Genomic DNA, 18,561 nt, shown 5'->3' on the forward strand with positions numbered 1-18,561 from the left:
AACAACAGACAAGCCCCTCGATCTCTCTCAATGTAGAATATTTAGATGCTGAGGAAATAATGGTCTAGAGCATTCAGGTAATATAATCTAGTTTAGGTGTTTCTTACTCTTTGCTCTTCCGATTGCCTGCAGACGGGACTTCCACAAAGTGAACTCTCTGATTGCTACCCGAATTTCTTCTCTGATGTAGTGAATACTCTTCAGGAAAGGCAAGTGCTGCGCAGCCTCCTTCACTTCTGTCTCTGGGAGAACAAACAGCAACTCTACCTCTCTCAAGTCAAGAGCTATCTGCTGCATTGAATCTAGTGCTGAAGAGCAAGCTTCAAAATGTTTCCTAAAAAAAGAAAAAAGGAAAAAATAAGGTAATAGCTGCATACCAGTATCTTAAAACACTGAATGGGCAGTGTCCCCTTAAAAAAAAACAAAAAAAAACAACTTTTGATCAGTAAGGGTGTTCAGATGCTGCCCAACCACTAGAAGTCTCACGTCATTTATGTAGAGGTGTACGCCTCTATCTAAATTTATTTAAAGTGTCAATGTTGTTTCATTTTTTTTTTTTATGTGCAGAAATCAATACTACAAGCGATTTTAAGAAACTTTTTGATTGGGTTTATTAGCTGAAAAGTGTATTTTTATCATGAAAAAGCAGTTTGAAGCTCTCCCCCGTCTTTATGGTTCTCTATGGAGACGGGAGGGGTGGAGGGAGATGGGGCACCAAAACAGGACAGTTAATTTATAGCTAAATCACGGGGCTATCTCCTCTGGAGTCAGCACTGATCTCTCTGACCTCTGAATACCAGCTTTCACACAGCTCCCGCTGTGTAATCCTTTGTTCTCTGCTGGCGACTAATCTCCCTCCTCCCTTCTCCATAGATTAGACAGGGCCTGACTGATGTAAAAGCCAAGATTTCCTAATAATGAGCAGTGGATGAGAGAGGGAAGGGAGGGGAGGACCTGGGGAAAGTCTTTATGAATGCAGATAATGACATATTTGCCTAATAAACCCAATTACAACGTTTCTTAAAATCGCCTGGACTATTGATTTCTGTAAAAAATAAAAAAATATGCATTGACTGACACTTTAAATTTGCAGAAGCCTCCCAGTGAAATAAGTATGCAGACTTTATAATTTTGAGCACACATGAAGCTATATAACAAATATATGCTTCCCCACAAACCCCTATTTTGTTAATTCCCCCTTTGAAAAGCAATTACAGAGTATAAGACACAGAAAAAATAGATAGATATAGATAGATAGAAAGATATGTATATCACGCACATTATTTGACTGTAGTATATGATGGGTATCACTAGACAAGTGGTTAGTGAATTTTACACTAATGGGTATGGGCACTATGGGGGCAGTGTAATACGTTTAAAAAGGTTACCCAGGCATACAAAAACATGGTTAGTTTGGGTGCAGTTTTGTAGTTCAGATCCAGTGAAATGAATGGAACCTAGTTGTAATACCCCACACAATCTGAAGAAAGAAGTGGTAATGTTTTTTTCAAGAAGGTAGCTGTGTTTTTCTTTTTATAACCCTGTTTGTGTAAGGTAAAAGTGATTGCCACAAAGTATCAGACATCACAATCTGGACACAGGTAAGATGGCTTGGGGGGGCAATAAGAGGCTGAGTTATGTGCAGAAGAGAAATTAGATGGGCAGTCGCTCTAGAGTAAAAAAAAAAAAAAAAAATTACAATACACAATCAAAAGAGCAAATCTACTTTCATCAGGGGGATAGGCAGATGTATTGTTTTCCTTTTAACGGATCTTTTGTGAAGAATAAATCACTTCTTAAAGAAAAGTGAACCATTGTGTTTAGCCCCTTGTAAAACAGATCTTAAATAAGGTCTTACCAAGAGTAAAATAGAGGCTTGCAAGACTGCAGTTGAATAGTGTCAATGGTTGTTTTTGCGGCCTTAATATCTGTTAACATCTTGGCTACTGTCTCATTCAGCTGCTGCCAGTCACTGTCTGCTCTGCGAATGGTACATAGTTTGGGCAGGCCATCTGCAGCGGCTGGAGAAGGAACATTCATTTCGTCTGTCCAAGGCTTGGCTTCTCCACAAGTCTTATTCTGTCCTTCCGCATTATTTATAGGACAACATTCCAATAACCAGGATAGCTGTTCGAGTACAATGCTGCACTGCATCGAAAGCTTCTGCAACCTCTCAAGCCACTGCTTAACCCCATCTTGTGGTGGAAAGGCAATCTTGTACTCCTCAGACCACTCCAGGCGATGGCTGATCTCCTGCATACAACCTAACAGATTTCTGTAACATATGAACAAACACAGAAGAGAATTTGTAATTAGGAATAAAGTCATTACTTGAGAAATTACACAGGTCGCTATTAGAGATGAGCGAATCTGGAGCATGCTCGAGTCCATCCGAACCCGAACTTTCAGCATTTGATTAGCGGTGGCTGCTGAAGTTGGATAAAGCCCTAAGGCTATGTGGAAAACATGGATATAGTCATTGGCTGTGTCCATGTTTTCCAGACAACCTTAGAGCTTTATCCAAGTTCAGCAGCCCCAGCTAATCAAATGCCGATCGTTTTGGTTCGGATGGACTCGAACCCGAACCCGGTCGCTATACATATATCATATGCTGAAAATAATCAGTTAATACACACTAGTTTTCTTCCTAAGAAAATAAAAACATCTACAGGAATATTCAATCCATAAATTAAATATTTCTTGAAGCATCAAATTGACTCGTGTTCCCTTTTTCACAAGACATTTAACATATGCAAAAGGATGGAGTCTAATATGGATCACTACCTGTACTTTGTTTTTATTTTTTTTTTTGTTTTTTTCTCTCTCTTTTTTATGCATTGCAGGAGAAAACGCAAACATTAAAGGAAAAGTCCGGCCAAAATTTATTTTTTATGTTATTACTTATGGAAAGTTATACAATTTTCTAATGTACATTAATTATGGGAAATGCTCATATAATGTAATTTCCCTTAATTTAGTGTATCAGGAAGTGTTAGAATTCTCTCAGAAGCAGTGACGTCACTACCAACGGTGTAATTTCTATGGAGTGTCCAGCAGGGGGCGCTCTCTATATAGAAGTCAACGAGTACCATTGACTTCTATATATAGTGCGCCCCTGCTGGACACTCCATTGGAATTACAATGGATGTGTGTATGTAATTTAATGTACTGTACTTTGCGATTGAATACATTTATGGAACACTTTGGGGAGCAAGAGTCCTTGCTCCCTAAAGTATCCCATAAATGTAATCAATAAATACATTTGCAGGGCACCGAGCAGGAAGGGAGAGAGGTGCCATCTACCTCCCCCCTCCTTGCTCGGTGCTGGGAACATATACAAAGTACTACTCCCCCATTATCTGCAGATAATGGGGGAGTAGTACCTTTGCTATCTTATCGCCGCCGCTCACACAAGTGCCGCCCGCTCCGCCGCCGCTCACACAAGTGCAGCCCGCTCCGCCGCTCACATAAGTGCCGCCCGCTCCGCCGCCGCTCACAGTAGTGCCCCCTCCTCCTCCTCGAAACACTATGGCCCCACTGACTCCCCGCCGCCCGTGCCGCTCCTCACACTATCCGGCCGGCCACCGCTCTCTGCTCCTGCATGCCAGCCGCGTCAGCCCTCACCCACACCGGCCTGGGACACCAGGAAGCACCAGGAACGCCGTGCTGCTGGACGGGGTGGGTGAGGGCTGACGCGGCCGGCCTGCAGGAGCAGGGAGCGGTGGCCGGCCGGATGGTGTGAGGGGCGGCGAGGAGTCAGCGGGGCCATAGTGTTTGGAGGAGGAGGGGGAGCGTAGGAGGAGGGGCCACTACGGTGAGCGGCGGCAAAGCGGGCGGCACTTATGTCAGCAGCGGTGGCGGAGCGGGCGGCAATTGTATGAGCGCCGGCGCGGGCGGCGATAAGATAGCACAGGTACTACTCCCCCATTATCTGCAGATAATGGGGGAGTAGTACTATGTATATGTTCCCAGCACCGAGCAAGGAGGGGGAGGTAGATGGCACCTCTCTCCCTCCCTGCTCGGTGCCCTGCAAATGTATTTATTGATAACATTTATGGGATACTTTAGGGAGCAAGGACACTTGCTCCCCAAAGTATTCCATAAATGTATTCAATCGCAAAGTACAGTACATTACATTACATACACACATCCATTGTAATTCCAATGGAGTGTCCAGCAGGGGCGCACTATATATAGTCTTCTATATAGAGAGCGCCCCCTGCTGGACACTCCATAGGAATTACACCGTTGGTCGTGACGTCACTGCTTCTGAGAGAATTCTAACACTCCCTGATACACTAAATTAAGGGAAATAGCAGTATATGAGCATTTCCATAAATAATGTACATTAGAAAATTGTATAACTTTCCATAAGTAATAACATATAAAAAATAAATTTTGGCCGGACTTCTCCTTTAAGTATAAAAGTAATTTTGGCTGGTATTATTGACCTCTATAGGAAAAATATGGCTGTACATGGCCTCTGACAGACAGTACATACAAATATCAACTATGAAAATATTACTGTTGATTAATATTAAATGGGCACTCTCACTTTAAAGAAGTTTTGGCCAACGCTGACCGAATAAAACTTTGCACATGACTAATTTTTTTTATTTTTAGATGTACACTAACTCTCTCTAGAACTTTTCATCTACAGACCTAAGGATTCACAGGATATGCCACAAAGGCAGATATGGGAATATCCCCTTAATACAAGGTATAATGCCACTAAAACAGTGCCCTAGATATATAAACAAATCATCAACTCTACACTTTTTTTTCTACCTTTTGTTTGCTTGTTTTAATTTAAGGAACTGTGAAAACAAAATACTTTGACATACCGGAGAGTAATCCACTGCTCTGTAACGGTAGTAAGGTAGCGTCTCTGTTTCAAGAGGATCTTTAAAAGATGACCGGAGAAACCCTTGCATCTTTCAATGTTCCCTAAGCCAAGTTCCTAATCAGAAGAATATTATGGAAAACTATAAAGTAACAAGAATTATAGGACGAAACAAATAAGGAAAATACCAAATTCAGTTAATTGAAAAAAGGAAACAGAAAAGGGTCAAACAAACAAAAACGGCTTCTTCCAAACCAAACTTATAAACCATGATGTATAGTCATATGATCACTCTGTTGTTTGTAATTTAAACATTTTTGGAGCTCCAGGCATCATCATGAATAACGATGCCTGGAGTTCCGAATTCCTGTGCATACATTAAAATCCATCAGTATCTCTCACCTTGACGGGATTTACCAGTGCAGCCTCCAGTCTAGCATTACGAGCAAGTGATCTGTAGAAATACTTCTGACAGCCATCCCAAGTGCTGGTGATTTCTGCATGCAGCCTGAAGGGAAGATATCATATGCTCATTCCTAATCATCACTCTCTGTTTTCCTGACACGGCACATTTTTTCGCTAAATATTAAAATGTACAGCCTAAGTCATGAAGCCACAAATAAATGTAAATTTTTTTTCTCGTATAATTCTATGGTGTACACATATTGTTAGATGATGTTGTTATGATGAGACAATATACTAGCCTGAAACATCAGGAAACTGGTTTACAGTAATTACATATTAACTTTTGAGTTTTTACTTAGTCAAGAAAAACATTTAAACTAAAATTTAACACTTCTGAAACTATAAAAAAAAAAAAGGAATACTCACTCAGAATTGGCTTCCAATGTACTATTTGAGATTGATAAGGCAGTGTTCAAGTCCAAAGGATGGAGGCAAAGCATATCCTGGTTGTTCTTCTTACGCATCCATGCAATCCCCTGGCGATATGATAAACCTACAAGTTGTGATAGTAAAAATGTAAGAAAAAGTAAGCTTTTCAGCTATTTTCCTTCTCTATGACTTTTCAATAAAGTAGCAAATAGAGATGAGCAAATTTTTCAAAAATTTGGTTCTCAGAACATTATTGAATTGCATTAAAACAGCTAAACAATGGTGCAGTTTTGGTGCTATACCTACCTGACTGTGCTCCCCAGTGTCCTCTTCTGCACCGCCTCCAGCCAGAGTAGCCAAAGACTGACAGACAGGACAGTGGCAGCCAGTGACTGGCTGAGCGGGCTTCTCACTCTCCAGACATAAGTGACAGCCTGCTGAGCCAATCACTGGCTGCTTCTGTCCCGTCTCAGTCAGTAATTGAGGCAGCGTGCGTGCGTGTGTGTATCTCTATCTATCTATCTATCTATCTATCTATCTATCTATCTATCTATATATATATATATATATCTATCTATCTATATATCTATATATATATCTATATATAGTGGTACCTTGGTTTAAGAGTAACTTGGTTTAAGAGCGTTTTGGTTTAGGAGCTCACAGTTTTTTAAAATTGTGACTTGGTTTAAGAGCATTGCTTTGATTTAAGAGCTCCCTGTACTGGGTGCGAGGGCAAGTGGAAGAGGGTCATGGTCTGCATAGCGGGGTCTACAGCCCTGTACTGTGACCCAGGAAGTCTCCCTCACCTTCCAAATCATAGCAGATCCACTTCAAGCTGGGGCTTACATCAGGGGAAAGGACTGTGGAGGTAATCTCTTCATAGTTGTAACCCCTCTCTCCCCGGACAGAGAGTGCTGCATGTATGTGCCCACATCTGCCCTGCTCATTCCTTTATGCTCCCTGCAGTCTCTCTCCGCCCTTGTGTTTCCCATCCTCTCAATTACTGTACAGTAACTTATAATATCACATATTCTGCTGTTTTTGAATGTTTGTTTCATCTGTTTCACGTTATTCAGAATAATAAATCATTATTTTTGGGGTACGGAACCAATTGTCTGCATTTCTATAATTTCCTATAGGAAAATTTGCTTTGGTTTAAGAGTGGATTTGGATTACAAGCACAGTCCTGGAACGAATTATGCTCGTAATCCAAGGCACCACTGTATCTCTCTATATCTCTATATCTCTCTATATCTCTATATCTCTCTATATCTCTATAGCTATATATATATATATATATATATATATATATATATATATATATATATATATATATATATATATATCTATATACTATATATATATATATATATATATATAATATATATATATATATATATATATATATATATATATCATCTCTAGTAGCAAAAGTTTCTAACATTAAATTTTTTTTCTTTTTAAACCTTAGCAAAAAATTTGCATTCTGAACACCAGAGTAGTCCATTAAGAGTAAAATCTATTCCACACATCACATAACATACCTGTTCGAGACAACATTTTAAAAAGTTCTGCAAGTGCCCTTTGCTTTTGCATCAAGATGTGCTTGGCCTCAGACTTCTGCTTCTCCTTCTCTGCACTCTGGTCTATGGTAAGATTTTGAAGCTCTTGCACAGATTCTATAATTCCCTCTGTAATAAAACCATGAAATTACTTGTTACGGCACGTGACAAACAACACACATGTGGTAACTAAACTGTCTGAAACAAGTATAAAAGCGTTAAATAAGTTTGTTTATACCTGTAAACGTATTGAGATTTTCAAACAAGGCTGGCATTAAGCTTTTCTTTATGAATGAACCGCACAAATGTCCCATTCTCTTAGTCAGCTTTGGAAGGCGGCATTGAAGTGATGCGGCTGAATAAATATCTTCTCCACAGTTTAGCTGTAAGACAAACATAAAAATAATCACAAGATCACATTTAAAGTAAAAAAAGTGGCTACATGCTTATTAGATCTATAAACGTAGCAGAATTGCCATTTTGTACAACTCATACACAATGGGGGATATTACATACACTGCCAGGTGTTCCCCATTGACTGCATTCTACAGAATTTTTTTTTATAGTAATGGCCCTATAGGAAAGTACATTCCACTGCACATACCACCACAACAGAGGCAAAGACTTTTGGCCTCTTGGGTGACTGGAGCCCTATCGATAATCTTGACATATACCCCGAAAGGGTTGTCCTGTTAATATGCCAAACACACAGCTTGGGCCCAGTGTGCACAATGATCAAGATGCACTACAAAAACATGGCTACTTTCTTCCAGAGACAGCCCCACTCTTGCCTCCAGCTTGGGCGGGGTTTTGCTGCTCAGTTCCATAGAAGTGAACGGAGCTTAATTGCAAACTGCACCTGACCTGGAGACAAGAGTCGTGTTGTCTCTGAAAGAAAGTGGCCATGTTTTTGTAGCACTGGATAACCCCTTTAAAAGGAATTTTAAAAAAACTGTAATTAAAGTATTCTCCTAAAGTCTTACTGGTACACGGCTTGCTTCAGAAGATGAGGCAGTGTTTAGTACTGAAGTGAGCTGTTGCACAGCGTTTCTTTTGACTTTCGAGTCAATTCCAGTCTCCGTTAAATCCAGTTGATCGTCATGGGCACTTTCCACTAAAGCTGAAGACGAGGCTTCATTCAGAGCAGCTTCAAACTTCTTAATGAATTTAAAAAGTGTTCTAAAAGGAAAGCAAGACATGAAATGTTTAGCGTCTACTCTGGACAGTAGCGTGAAAACAAAGAAAAAAAAAAATTATATATAAATAAATATATAATTTTTTTTTCTTTGTTTTCACACACACATATATATATATATATACACATACATATATACACACACATATATGCATACATCCATATACATATACACACACACAGGACTGTTTCCTCTAGGAAGGAAAAGACGGGGGGAAAAATAACACATTGTTATCCATATATTGGTGTCACTAGTGAACACAGCCTTGATGTCCATGCAGAAGTGTACCAGCTCCCCCAAGGTGTAAGGACAGTTTTTAGTTCTCTCCTTCAAACCCCTGGACACTGCACTGTGATTTAAATAGCCAACATAGTCCAAAGAATGAGAGGGGCTGTAAGGGTGATGGTATGCTATTGTATGCACATACAGTAGTAAACGCTGCAGCCTTCCATCAGGGGGGGAATGAGGGGTCTCTCTCACTATACAGAATAAAATAATCATCTAAATGAGCTTAATCTGTTGCCAACATATACTACTGTCTTACCGATGTGTCTTTTCCACAGATTGTTTTACAGACCAAAAACTGACATCATTCCACCTGGATATTTTTACAAAATCCTAAAAGAAAAAAAAAAAAATTATAAAACTTACTAATTCTCTACAAAAAATATCAATGTCCAAGAAGTGTAACCCATAATTTGCTCCAGTCTTACATGAATAAAAAGCAAAAAGGAAAATAAAGGTAGCATTAAAAAAAAACATCATTCCTAAAAGGTAAAATTTGGCTCTTCGATAGTCAGAAAGGCCCTAACTATGAGAAAGGGTTAATTAAGTCAAAGTACAAAATTTTTTTTATAATTCACGTTTTAAGAACTAATTTGCTTTTGGTGCCGACTTCAATTATTAGACTTGTTTAACTATGCTTCAATTAGGACAACCATGCTGCAAGTCACATTTAACTAGATACTGCCCAGAACACATACGTACTTTTAGTTCTTTTTCCACAGGTTTACGCAATTCAGTAATTCTTGCTTCGACAGATGGCAAAAACTGCTTGTAATAATGGTAAAGATTCCAGAGTAGACTGCATAACAAATCTGCAGAAACATGTACAAGTTACATATACAAACGTACATAGTTACATAGTACAAAAACATACTACAGTAGCTGAACCAAACACACTGAAAAACTGGTTCCTTAGATGCAGTAATTTACCAACATGTTTACATTTATCCTTTGTTACCTTCAGTTATTTCATTTTAACACATAACATATAGTACATAATGTGCTGATTTTTGTCTTAGCACACAGATTTGCTAAGGAAAACCTACCAGACTTCTGGTACAATTTATACCAAAAAAGTGGCTCACATACTGTGTACCACATGCTAGATATCGTGCCCGGTAAAACTGTAAGACTAATGCTAAGTTTACACGAGGCGATTATTGGCCCGATCGTACGATTAACGATTTCGAAGTAACAATTTATTTTTTTTTAATAACGACCGGCGTTTAGACAGTACGATATATCGTACGGAAAAATCGTTTTGCGATGGCGCGCCCGCAGCCAGGCCCCCTGCCCATCCGCAGCCCGGCCCCACGGTCAACCGAAGCCCCCTGCGCCACCCCAATCGCCACCCGGCGGCGGCGGGTGGGGGTGGCGTTCGGAGCGGCGGGGATGGCGATCGGGGCGGCGTTGATCGGGGCGGCGATTGAGCCGGCGCAGGGGGCTGCGGATGAGCGGGGGGCCGGGCTGCCGGACTATCGTGTGACGACTGTTTACACGGAACGATCGGCGAATTTTTTGCGAACTACGAACAACGATTTATGAACATGTTAAAGATCAAAATGAACGATTTTTCGATCGTTCGCCGCGTTTACATGTACGATTATCGTTCGAATTCGATCGTTATTGCGAGAATTCGCCGATAATCGCTCCGTGTAAACTTAGCATAAGACTAAGTAATGGAATACAATACTTTCAGCTGCAAGTGGAAGATGAAGAAATTAGAGTTTTTTCTTAGCACCGGAGTACCTCTTTGTATTAACTCTAATATGCTATATTGCAGCAACTTTTGAAAATTTAGCAGTCACATTGGTCAGCTGATCATAGCAGGTCCACATTATTTAATCTTCAATGTTCACCTGTTAATGCCAAGGGAGGTTGTATCCTTTCCCTGAAGGGGTGCCCATTTTACAGGTCAACACTGAATTTAAGGGGTACTCCAGAATTTTATCATCTATATAACTACAGCCGTACAAAAAAAAAGTTTTAAAGAAGCTATTTTTACCTCTCTACGCTCCCCTGTTGTCCTCAGTCAGTGTCTCTGGTCCCCTGCTAAACCCTGCCGCCAATTCTAATACAAGGTCTTCTTGGCATTGACAACCCACTCAACCAATCTCAGTCAGTGATTGGCTGGGGCTGTCACTGACTGACCGATACAGCATTATTAAAGTGACTCTGTACCTACAATCTGTTCCCCCCAAACAGCTTGTACCATCAGATAGCTGCTTTTAATCCAAGATCTGTCCTGGGGTCCATTTGGCAGGTGATGCAGTTATTGTCCTAAAAAACAAGTTTTAAGCCCCATTCACACGTCCGTGTCAGTTTTTACTGTCAGGAAATCCTGATCAGGAGACCTCAAATGTCATCAGGAAAGTATCAGGATTTCCTGACAGTAATCCGTTTTTACCATCAGGAAACCATCAGGATTTCCTGATCAGAAGATAAAAATGGGAGGTGTAGTTCTGCAAACTGGATGGTCACCGCTTGCAGAACTACAACTCCCATAATGCCAGGCTGACAGGTCATGATGGGAGTTGTACTTATGCAGCCTGTGGCCATCTAGGTTGCATAAGTAAAACTCCCATCATGACCTCTCAGCAGGACACTGTGGGAGCTTTACTTCTGGGGGGGGGGGGGGGGGGGGGGCTGACCTGTCCTGGCTCCTGGTCTTCTGTTCTGGAATCGGGGGGCAGAGGATGGTGGGTGAGTGAGGGCCCCGCAAATCTGAGGTCCGGGGGGGGGGGGGGGGGGGGGGGGGGGGGTCGGGGGGGGGGGGGGGGTTCTGCCGGCAGAGGGTTCGGGTGGGGGCCGCTAATCTCGGGGCCTCCAATCTCAGGGCCAGGGGGGGGTGGGGGCCGGGGTAGCGCTGCCGGCTGCTGCTGGGCGGGGGTCTGTACCGCTAATCTGAGGTCCGGGGGGGGGGGGGATGCTGGGCGAGGGGTCCAGGCGGGGGTGCTAACCTGTGATCAGGGGGGGGGGGGGGGTTTGGGGTGTGTGCCGCTGGGTGAGGGGTCCGGACGTGGCACCAGGAAGCAGGAGTCAGGGGTGCAGACGGGGATGGCAGCAGCTGAACACCAGCCCGTCACGAGGAAGCAGGGAGGTGGATTATGCGGGTGGTGAGGGTGCGCAGGTAATCCGGAATCGTGGGCACTTTCCTGATGTACATCAGGAAAGTGCCCGTTATTCCGGCGCTCCAATAGACTTCTATGGGGGTGTCCGTGACCAATTAAAGTCTATGGGTCCGGAAATCCGGATGGATTTTCCAGACGTGTGAAGGGGGCCTCAAACTTGCAGCCCTGTGTCAAACTGGCGTAGCCTAGAGTGTCTGTGCCCTAGGCTTGCAACACCCCTCCGTCCCTCCTCCCTGCCCTCTTCATCATTAGGAATGCCCCTAAAACAATTTCTGCTATTCATTACCTGTGTGAACACGACACATCGTTAGGGCATCAGTGCAGTGTTCAGACAGGGCACAAACACTCTAGGCCACTGCAATGTGACACAGGGCTGCACATTTAAAAGTTGTTTTTAGGACAATAACTGCATTACCTGATGAACGGACCCCAGGACAGATCTTGGATTAAAAGCAGCTATCTGACGATACAAGCGGCTTGTGTGTGTGTGGGGGGACAGATTTTGGGTACAGAGTCGCTTTAAGTGAGCAGCATTAAGGGAGGGACCTGAAGATACTGAAGGACAATGGGAGAGCTTGGAGAGGTAGGAATAAGATGTTTATTATGTTGTGTATAAGGACAGCATTATATAAAAAGTTTTAAAGAGCCAGAGTACCCCTTTAATGGCTGTCAGCAAAAGAGGATCTATCAGGCACATGTCATATGCTTATGTTGTTCTCCTGGGATAATCCCTTTTTTATACTTACATTATGAATAAAAAAAAAAAAAGATAAATATATATATATATATATATATATATATATATATATATATATATATATATATATATATATATATATATATATATATATATCCCTGAAACATTCTTATGTTGCTTGACAAAAAAGAAAGAATGAAAAAATGAAAACATTTGCATACCTTTTCTGGGTGTTTGTGGCACAAGCAGGACGTGACAATGAAAAGTCAGTATAATGTTAAGACGAGAGGAAAATTCTCCCAGAGTGGATGCTTCAATAAATGTTTGTAGCGTCTTTGTAACAGACTGCAATGACTGCTCCTCATCGTTGTCTGCATATATTAACCAAACCAGCAAAAAATAAAAAAAAAAAAAAAGGTCAAACACTACTTTATCAGACATGTTTATCAATGACAAGCACCTAATATGCTCACCTTGCTCCTGCTCCACTTGAAGGTAATCTTCTATCAACTGATAAACAGAAAACCAGTGCCTGCGGGATTTTCCTGCATGTCGCTCCATAGCATTGTCAAGACTCAAAGACCAGCAGCTAAAAGCCAATAAAGAAATGTACTCCATTAATAGAACTGCTAAGGTTGTGTTCCCTGTTTAATGGCAGAAACTGTTGTGATACTGTGTTGTGTCAGTGAAATGAAGTGTCCACAATGTTGTCAATCAATCCTGGCAACTTTATGCCCATTTTCTAATCTCAGGTCAGTAAATGACATGCCTACTTTATAGAGCCTATCTGTCAAATGTTTCAGTAACAACCAATAGACATCTGAATAATGCAGGGACATAATGGCTGTAACTAAAGATTGAACAAATAATCTTACTTCAGTTCAAGTTTCCGCCATTGGATAATGAGCTGTGTAATTTCATCAAGGTTCTTTCGCAGAGACAAATTACGGCTAGCATTCTCTTCCCAGTCCTGTTGAAGAAAAAAAACATTTGATCACTCACAAGTTATAAATTCTCTTAAATGAAGGTAAAACAACCCCGTGACTAAAAACCGAAAAATAAAAAACCTGCTACACATTATTCCCAAATTTTTTCTGTAAATGAATGGACACAGCTGAATACCTTCAAAATCTCAAGGGGTACTCAAATACTTTTTGCATTTTCTATGAAAATTTGAGAATATTTATTTTTTTTAAAATATTTCATAGAAATTCTATCACCTAACCTAATGCCAACAAATCTGATATCTCAAAGAGCTATGGGGGCGGAAGACTTACTGATGCAGGTGGGGAGCGACAGCTACCACATCTTATCTAAAAATTCGAAAGCAGTTAAGTTTTAATGTGTAATAAACAAAACAAATGTACGTACTTGAGATTTTGCCAAAAGAATTTCCAGACCATTTAAAAATTTGCAGAGAGGGCTGGATAGAGGAAATCCTTGAATTCTATCAATTATAGTCACAAGCTGTAAAAGAAGGAAAAAAAAATATATATTTTAAAATGTTAAAAAGTAAATTCAGTATTGTATGAATAAAAATCGCCCCTGCTCGTGGCCCCGCGCGTCTCTATGGTCCTTCTATGGTCAGGCAGATTCCGCCGTCTGCCCCAAGAATGAACAGGTTTATTTTTCAGGCGGATGGCTGAATCTGTCTGTGCATAGAATGGAGTATATGGCACAGCTGGAGATGAGCGGGGACAGCTGCGGAATCCGTGGCAGGTGATCTGCCTGGATTCCTTAGTATGCTCATACCCTAAAGGGGGATATACAGCAAATAAAGAAAAAACATTTTATTACAAGCATCTTCTATAAACAAAGCACTTAGTAATACATACATGCTCCACTTCCACACCGATACCTTAAAGGGAATGTGTCACCTGAATTTTCTTTTACTGATTAGATTCAGATACTAAAAGTTGTTGTTTTTTTTACGCTAATATGTTTCTATTTTCTGACTTTTATTTTATTTTTTTTACTTCACTTTTTGTACATTATTATGGGAGCTGCCATATTGCCTGGGCTGTTCTTAACACTATTTAGTGACATGCTTTACAGAAAGGCTCATGGACATAGATAACAGCCCCAGTGGTGAGAATTAAAATTGCAAGATTTCAGGATTATTTTATAATATTGATAGAAAAATGGAAAATGCCACCAAAACCTCTTAGAAAATATTTTTAACATGAAACATTATTTAAGCAAAGTCATTTTCTGATGACACATTCCCTTTAAATCTAAATATTAAACTCTTTGCCCTTACACTCAATGCTGCCCTGCTGCCCTTGTCAGATCTGCTGCCCCACCACCAGATCTCTCCCTGCCTCCTACAGAATTGTGTATCACCTACTCCGGAATTGGTAAGTTGTGCAAATCATCTAAGCAGCAACTTATTCCTTTTCTTTTCTTAAATCATATAAGAGGTAAATCACAATAATTTTCCTATTACACTTCTCTCAGGGGACTCAGGCTGAGTGGGACGTGAAAACCCCAGAAGCCCCAAAGCAAGCCAGAGTGGGGAGCAGGTAAAGTGTACGCTCCGGCGGCGGGGGGGGGGGGGGGGGTTAACGGGGCGGGCTGCTGACATACAGCGGGATGTCCATCCGGCTGCGAGTTTGTCTGCCCATAGAGTGTACAGGGCAGGGATCCGCAGCGGATCTCGCTGTGAATTTGCATCATGAAATCCGCTGCAGATCCATTACGTGTGAAGGTACCCTTAAAGAGGCTTTTCTCCTGAAATGCTGGAAAGTAGAATGTCTCCTCATTCCCCCCTCTCATCCCTGAAACTGCTTTAGAGGCCACTTTCAGCTGACTGTCAATTAGGCTGGGAAACATATGGGATGTGGAGCGAGGAGGCATTCCAGCAGTGTCTAACAGTGTCAGCAGTTTGGTACGTAAACAGCAGCTGACAGATTCACTTCAAACATGGACAATCACTTGTAAGAATTTTTAGGATAGGATCGTGTGTAACATACAGAATTCTAGTTCTAGTCAAGGATGTATTTAAAAGTGAGGAATATAGCCATAGCCTCAGCATATCATAGAACATCATGAAGTTAATGTGAACTTGCTCTGATGCCAGAACAGGGTTACAGACCACCATATAGACAGACTTCCATCACAGACCGTGAGGCTCTGGCATCATCTTGCTCTATCTTGTAGGGCTCCAGTATGTTCCTCACCTGAACCAATGCAGGATGGTCTGGCCAATCTCCCAGCAACTTGTTCACCTCTTCACTGAAGCGGCTCAGCACACATTGGCACTGCCTGACCTGCTGGATGTTAGGGTGCTGATAGACGTCATAAGGGCCTTCATGCTGCACTTTAAGGTCTGAGTTACTGTTGCCCAATATTGTGTTCTGCAGGAGTGTGCTAGCCAGCAAATGGCTGCTGAAAAGCTGGTCATTTAAGTCAGCCCCTAAAAGTAAAAGATAAAAGACATGAAATAACATACACAAGATTAAAGTCTGCTAAATGCCCAAACACAGACTCTAGTAGTCATATGGGAGTGCTCACAATTTTTGCCGTTGTCTCTACAACAAGTTAAAAGTTTTGTTAAATGACTAATGCTTTAATACATATCAGATTTAGGAAAATGGAAAAAGTTTTTCCACAGATATACCACTTTACGTGCCAATTATGTTGTGCCTAGCTGATGCCACCAGAGACACATGCCAAACAATTAAAGGGGATTTTATCCACATGCGAGGCCATCATGTTGTGATTGGAGGGAGCCTCTGCACCAGCACCTATACACAGCAAATGGTGCTGGAAGCCCTGTGCCATCTACTGTGTAGTGACAGCAGTTCCGCTTCTAATCAATTGAACTGGAGCTGAAGTGCAGTAATGTGCGCCACCACTATATAGTAGATGGCACAAGGCTTTTAGCCCTGCGTTTAGCTACCAATGTTAAAGGGAACCAATCACCGGAAAAACGCATATAGAGCTTTTGAAATGTGCTGTTAGAGCACACAGCACACTTGGCACACGTGTTTCCATAGCCTCCGTGCCTTCCCCGTGTAAGCCGCAAAGTAACTTTATAAAACTGGCGCCCTGTATGCTAATTACCTGAGGTAGTCACCTGGGCGGTGTTCGGCTAGCAGGTAGTCACGGTCCATTCCGGCGGTACTGCGCCTGTGCAGAATAGCCTCGAATAGCCTGTTAGCCGGAGTTCGAGGCTATTCTGCACAGGCGCAGTCCAGCCGGAATGGAAGCGGCTGCACTGCGCATGAGCGGCGGCGTCCGGCATCAGTACGTAAGCGCGCCGACGTTGGGCACGGCGCGCTCCCGAGTGACGCCACAGCCACTCTGACATTTGAATCACGCCCAGAGGGGGCGTGATTACAGCGGAAGAACGCCCAGGGGACCGTGACTACCTGCTAGCCGAACACCGCCCAGGTGACTACCTCAGGTAATTAGCATACAGGGCGCCAGTTTTATAAAGTTACTTTGCGGCTTACAGGGGGAAGGCACGGAGGCTATGGAAACACGTGTGCCAAGTGTGCTGTGTGCTCTAACAGCACATTTCAAAAGCTCTATATGCTTTTTTCCAGTGATTGGTTCCCTTTAAAGTGTCACAACCACTTCACAAAACTTTTGTCGTGTCAAAAGTTTTGATTAGTCCAGGTCTCCGTGTTCTGAGATACGTCATCAGGCGGACTTAAAATGGAGCCCGACTGATCACGTGACACAGAGCCAGGAGAGGACGCGCTGCAGCGATTCTTCTCTCAGCTTTATCTCCCAATCGGTATGGGTCTGAACACTCATACCTGGACCAATCACAAAACTTTGGACAAGTCATAGAGACATGTCAAGAGTTTTGAAGTGACACTTTAAGTTCCTGGATATCACATGTGCCAGACAATTGTAGGTGCAAAGAATGTATTTAAGGTGATACTGTCGCCCCCTTTTTGCATTCTGACTTTTCTACACAGGTGTAAAAGGTAAATTTTGCAGTTTTCATATTTTATATCATACGTCATGGTGCTTGTTCAAGTAAAAAGTCATCTTTTACCAACTGCAGATTGTGCTAAATGGGCGGGGCTTCATGTCACCACTAAGCCCCACCCACAGCACCACTGTTGGCCATGCCCCTCCATTACATCATAGGCACATAGGCCTTGCCCTCTTGCAAACCATTGAAACAGGCTGGCCTAAAGGTCTAGGCCTATGTGCCGATGACATCATGGAGGGAGTGGGGTCAATGGTGGCGCAGTGGGCGGGGCTAAGTGGCACTGTTGCCGTGAAGCCCAGCCCACTTAGCACAACCTGCAGTTGAAAGATCACTTTTTACTGGAACAAGCACCATGACGTATCATATTAAATAGGGTATGAAAACTTCTAAATTTACCCATTACACCTGGATAGAGAAGTCAGAATGCAAAAAGGGGGTGACTGTCACTTTTAAACCTTACTTTTTATTTGTCATTTTGTAGGTCGATACCACGGCCATTCCAAATATATATTTTAAATAATTTTTTTCTGTTACTATTTTTAACAACAAACCTACTTTAAGAAATGATTACCCATTCACAGGAAAAGTCATAGGTGATAAGCAATTCTTGGGGGGTCTGAATGCTAGAACTCACACACAGCATCAATTGTGCACTGAACCTGCATCCAAATTCTATAAAGAGTACAGTGCTCGGCTACCATTGTAAGTTCCACAGGGTGCACACTGAGGACAAGGCATACTGCATCAGTACTTCATGCAAAAGAGGGGCACTTAGGACCCCCATTTTTGTGATTGGTTGGTGTCCTAACAGATGGACCCTTCCCCCGCAGTTATCTATTCTAAAGTTATGTCACAAATTGTAAATCCTTTGACTTTATGTTGCCATGTTCTAACAGCCAGAACACTATCACTTTTCTGTTGATGAAGCTGTGTGGGGTTTGTTTTTTGCAGGATACGGTGTTGGTATTGTAATGGAACACATTATATGACATGACATATGACACACATTTTGAAATATGGTGAAAGATTAAAGTAATTCTGTATTTTCTATTTTTTTTT

The 18,561-nt window shown here is 41.9% G+C and overlaps 1 protein-coding gene across 1 annotated transcript in view; it reads right to left on the minus strand.

Annotated features, from left to right (window-relative positions):
* Nucleotides 1-18,561, minus strand: part of LOC138795188 (midasin-like) — a 29,359-nt gene that overhangs the window by 2,674 nt on the left and 8,124 nt on the right. Inside the window, exons 6-20 of the mRNA XM_069974182.1 lie at nt 15,731-15,966; nt 13,923-14,018; nt 13,427-13,521; nt 13,025-13,140; nt 12,773-12,922; nt 9,426-9,535; nt 8,983-9,056; nt 8,226-8,421; nt 7,481-7,625; nt 7,225-7,371; nt 5,675-5,801; nt 5,246-5,351; nt 4,845-4,960; nt 1,859-2,275; nt 108-334 (exon numbers count right to left, since the gene is read on the minus strand). Coding sequence (XP_069830283.1) covers nt 108-334; nt 1,859-2,275; nt 4,845-4,960; nt 5,246-5,351; nt 5,675-5,801; nt 7,225-7,371; nt 7,481-7,625; nt 8,226-8,421; nt 8,983-9,056; nt 9,426-9,535; nt 12,773-12,922; nt 13,025-13,140; nt 13,427-13,521; nt 13,923-14,018; nt 15,731-15,966 — 2,358 coding nt within the window. The remainder of the gene's footprint in view (nt 1-107; nt 335-1,858; nt 2,276-4,844; nt 4,961-5,245; nt 5,352-5,674; nt 5,802-7,224; nt 7,372-7,480; nt 7,626-8,225; nt 8,422-8,982; nt 9,057-9,425; nt 9,536-12,772; nt 12,923-13,024; nt 13,141-13,426; nt 13,522-13,922; nt 14,019-15,730; nt 15,967-18,561) is intronic.

The sequence above is a fragment of the Dendropsophus ebraccatus genome, chromosome 6 (assembly GCF_027789765.1).
Source record: "Dendropsophus ebraccatus isolate aDenEbr1 chromosome 6, aDenEbr1.pat, whole genome shotgun sequence".
Lineage (NCBI taxonomy): Eukaryota > Metazoa > Chordata > Amphibia > Anura > Hylidae > Dendropsophus > Dendropsophus ebraccatus.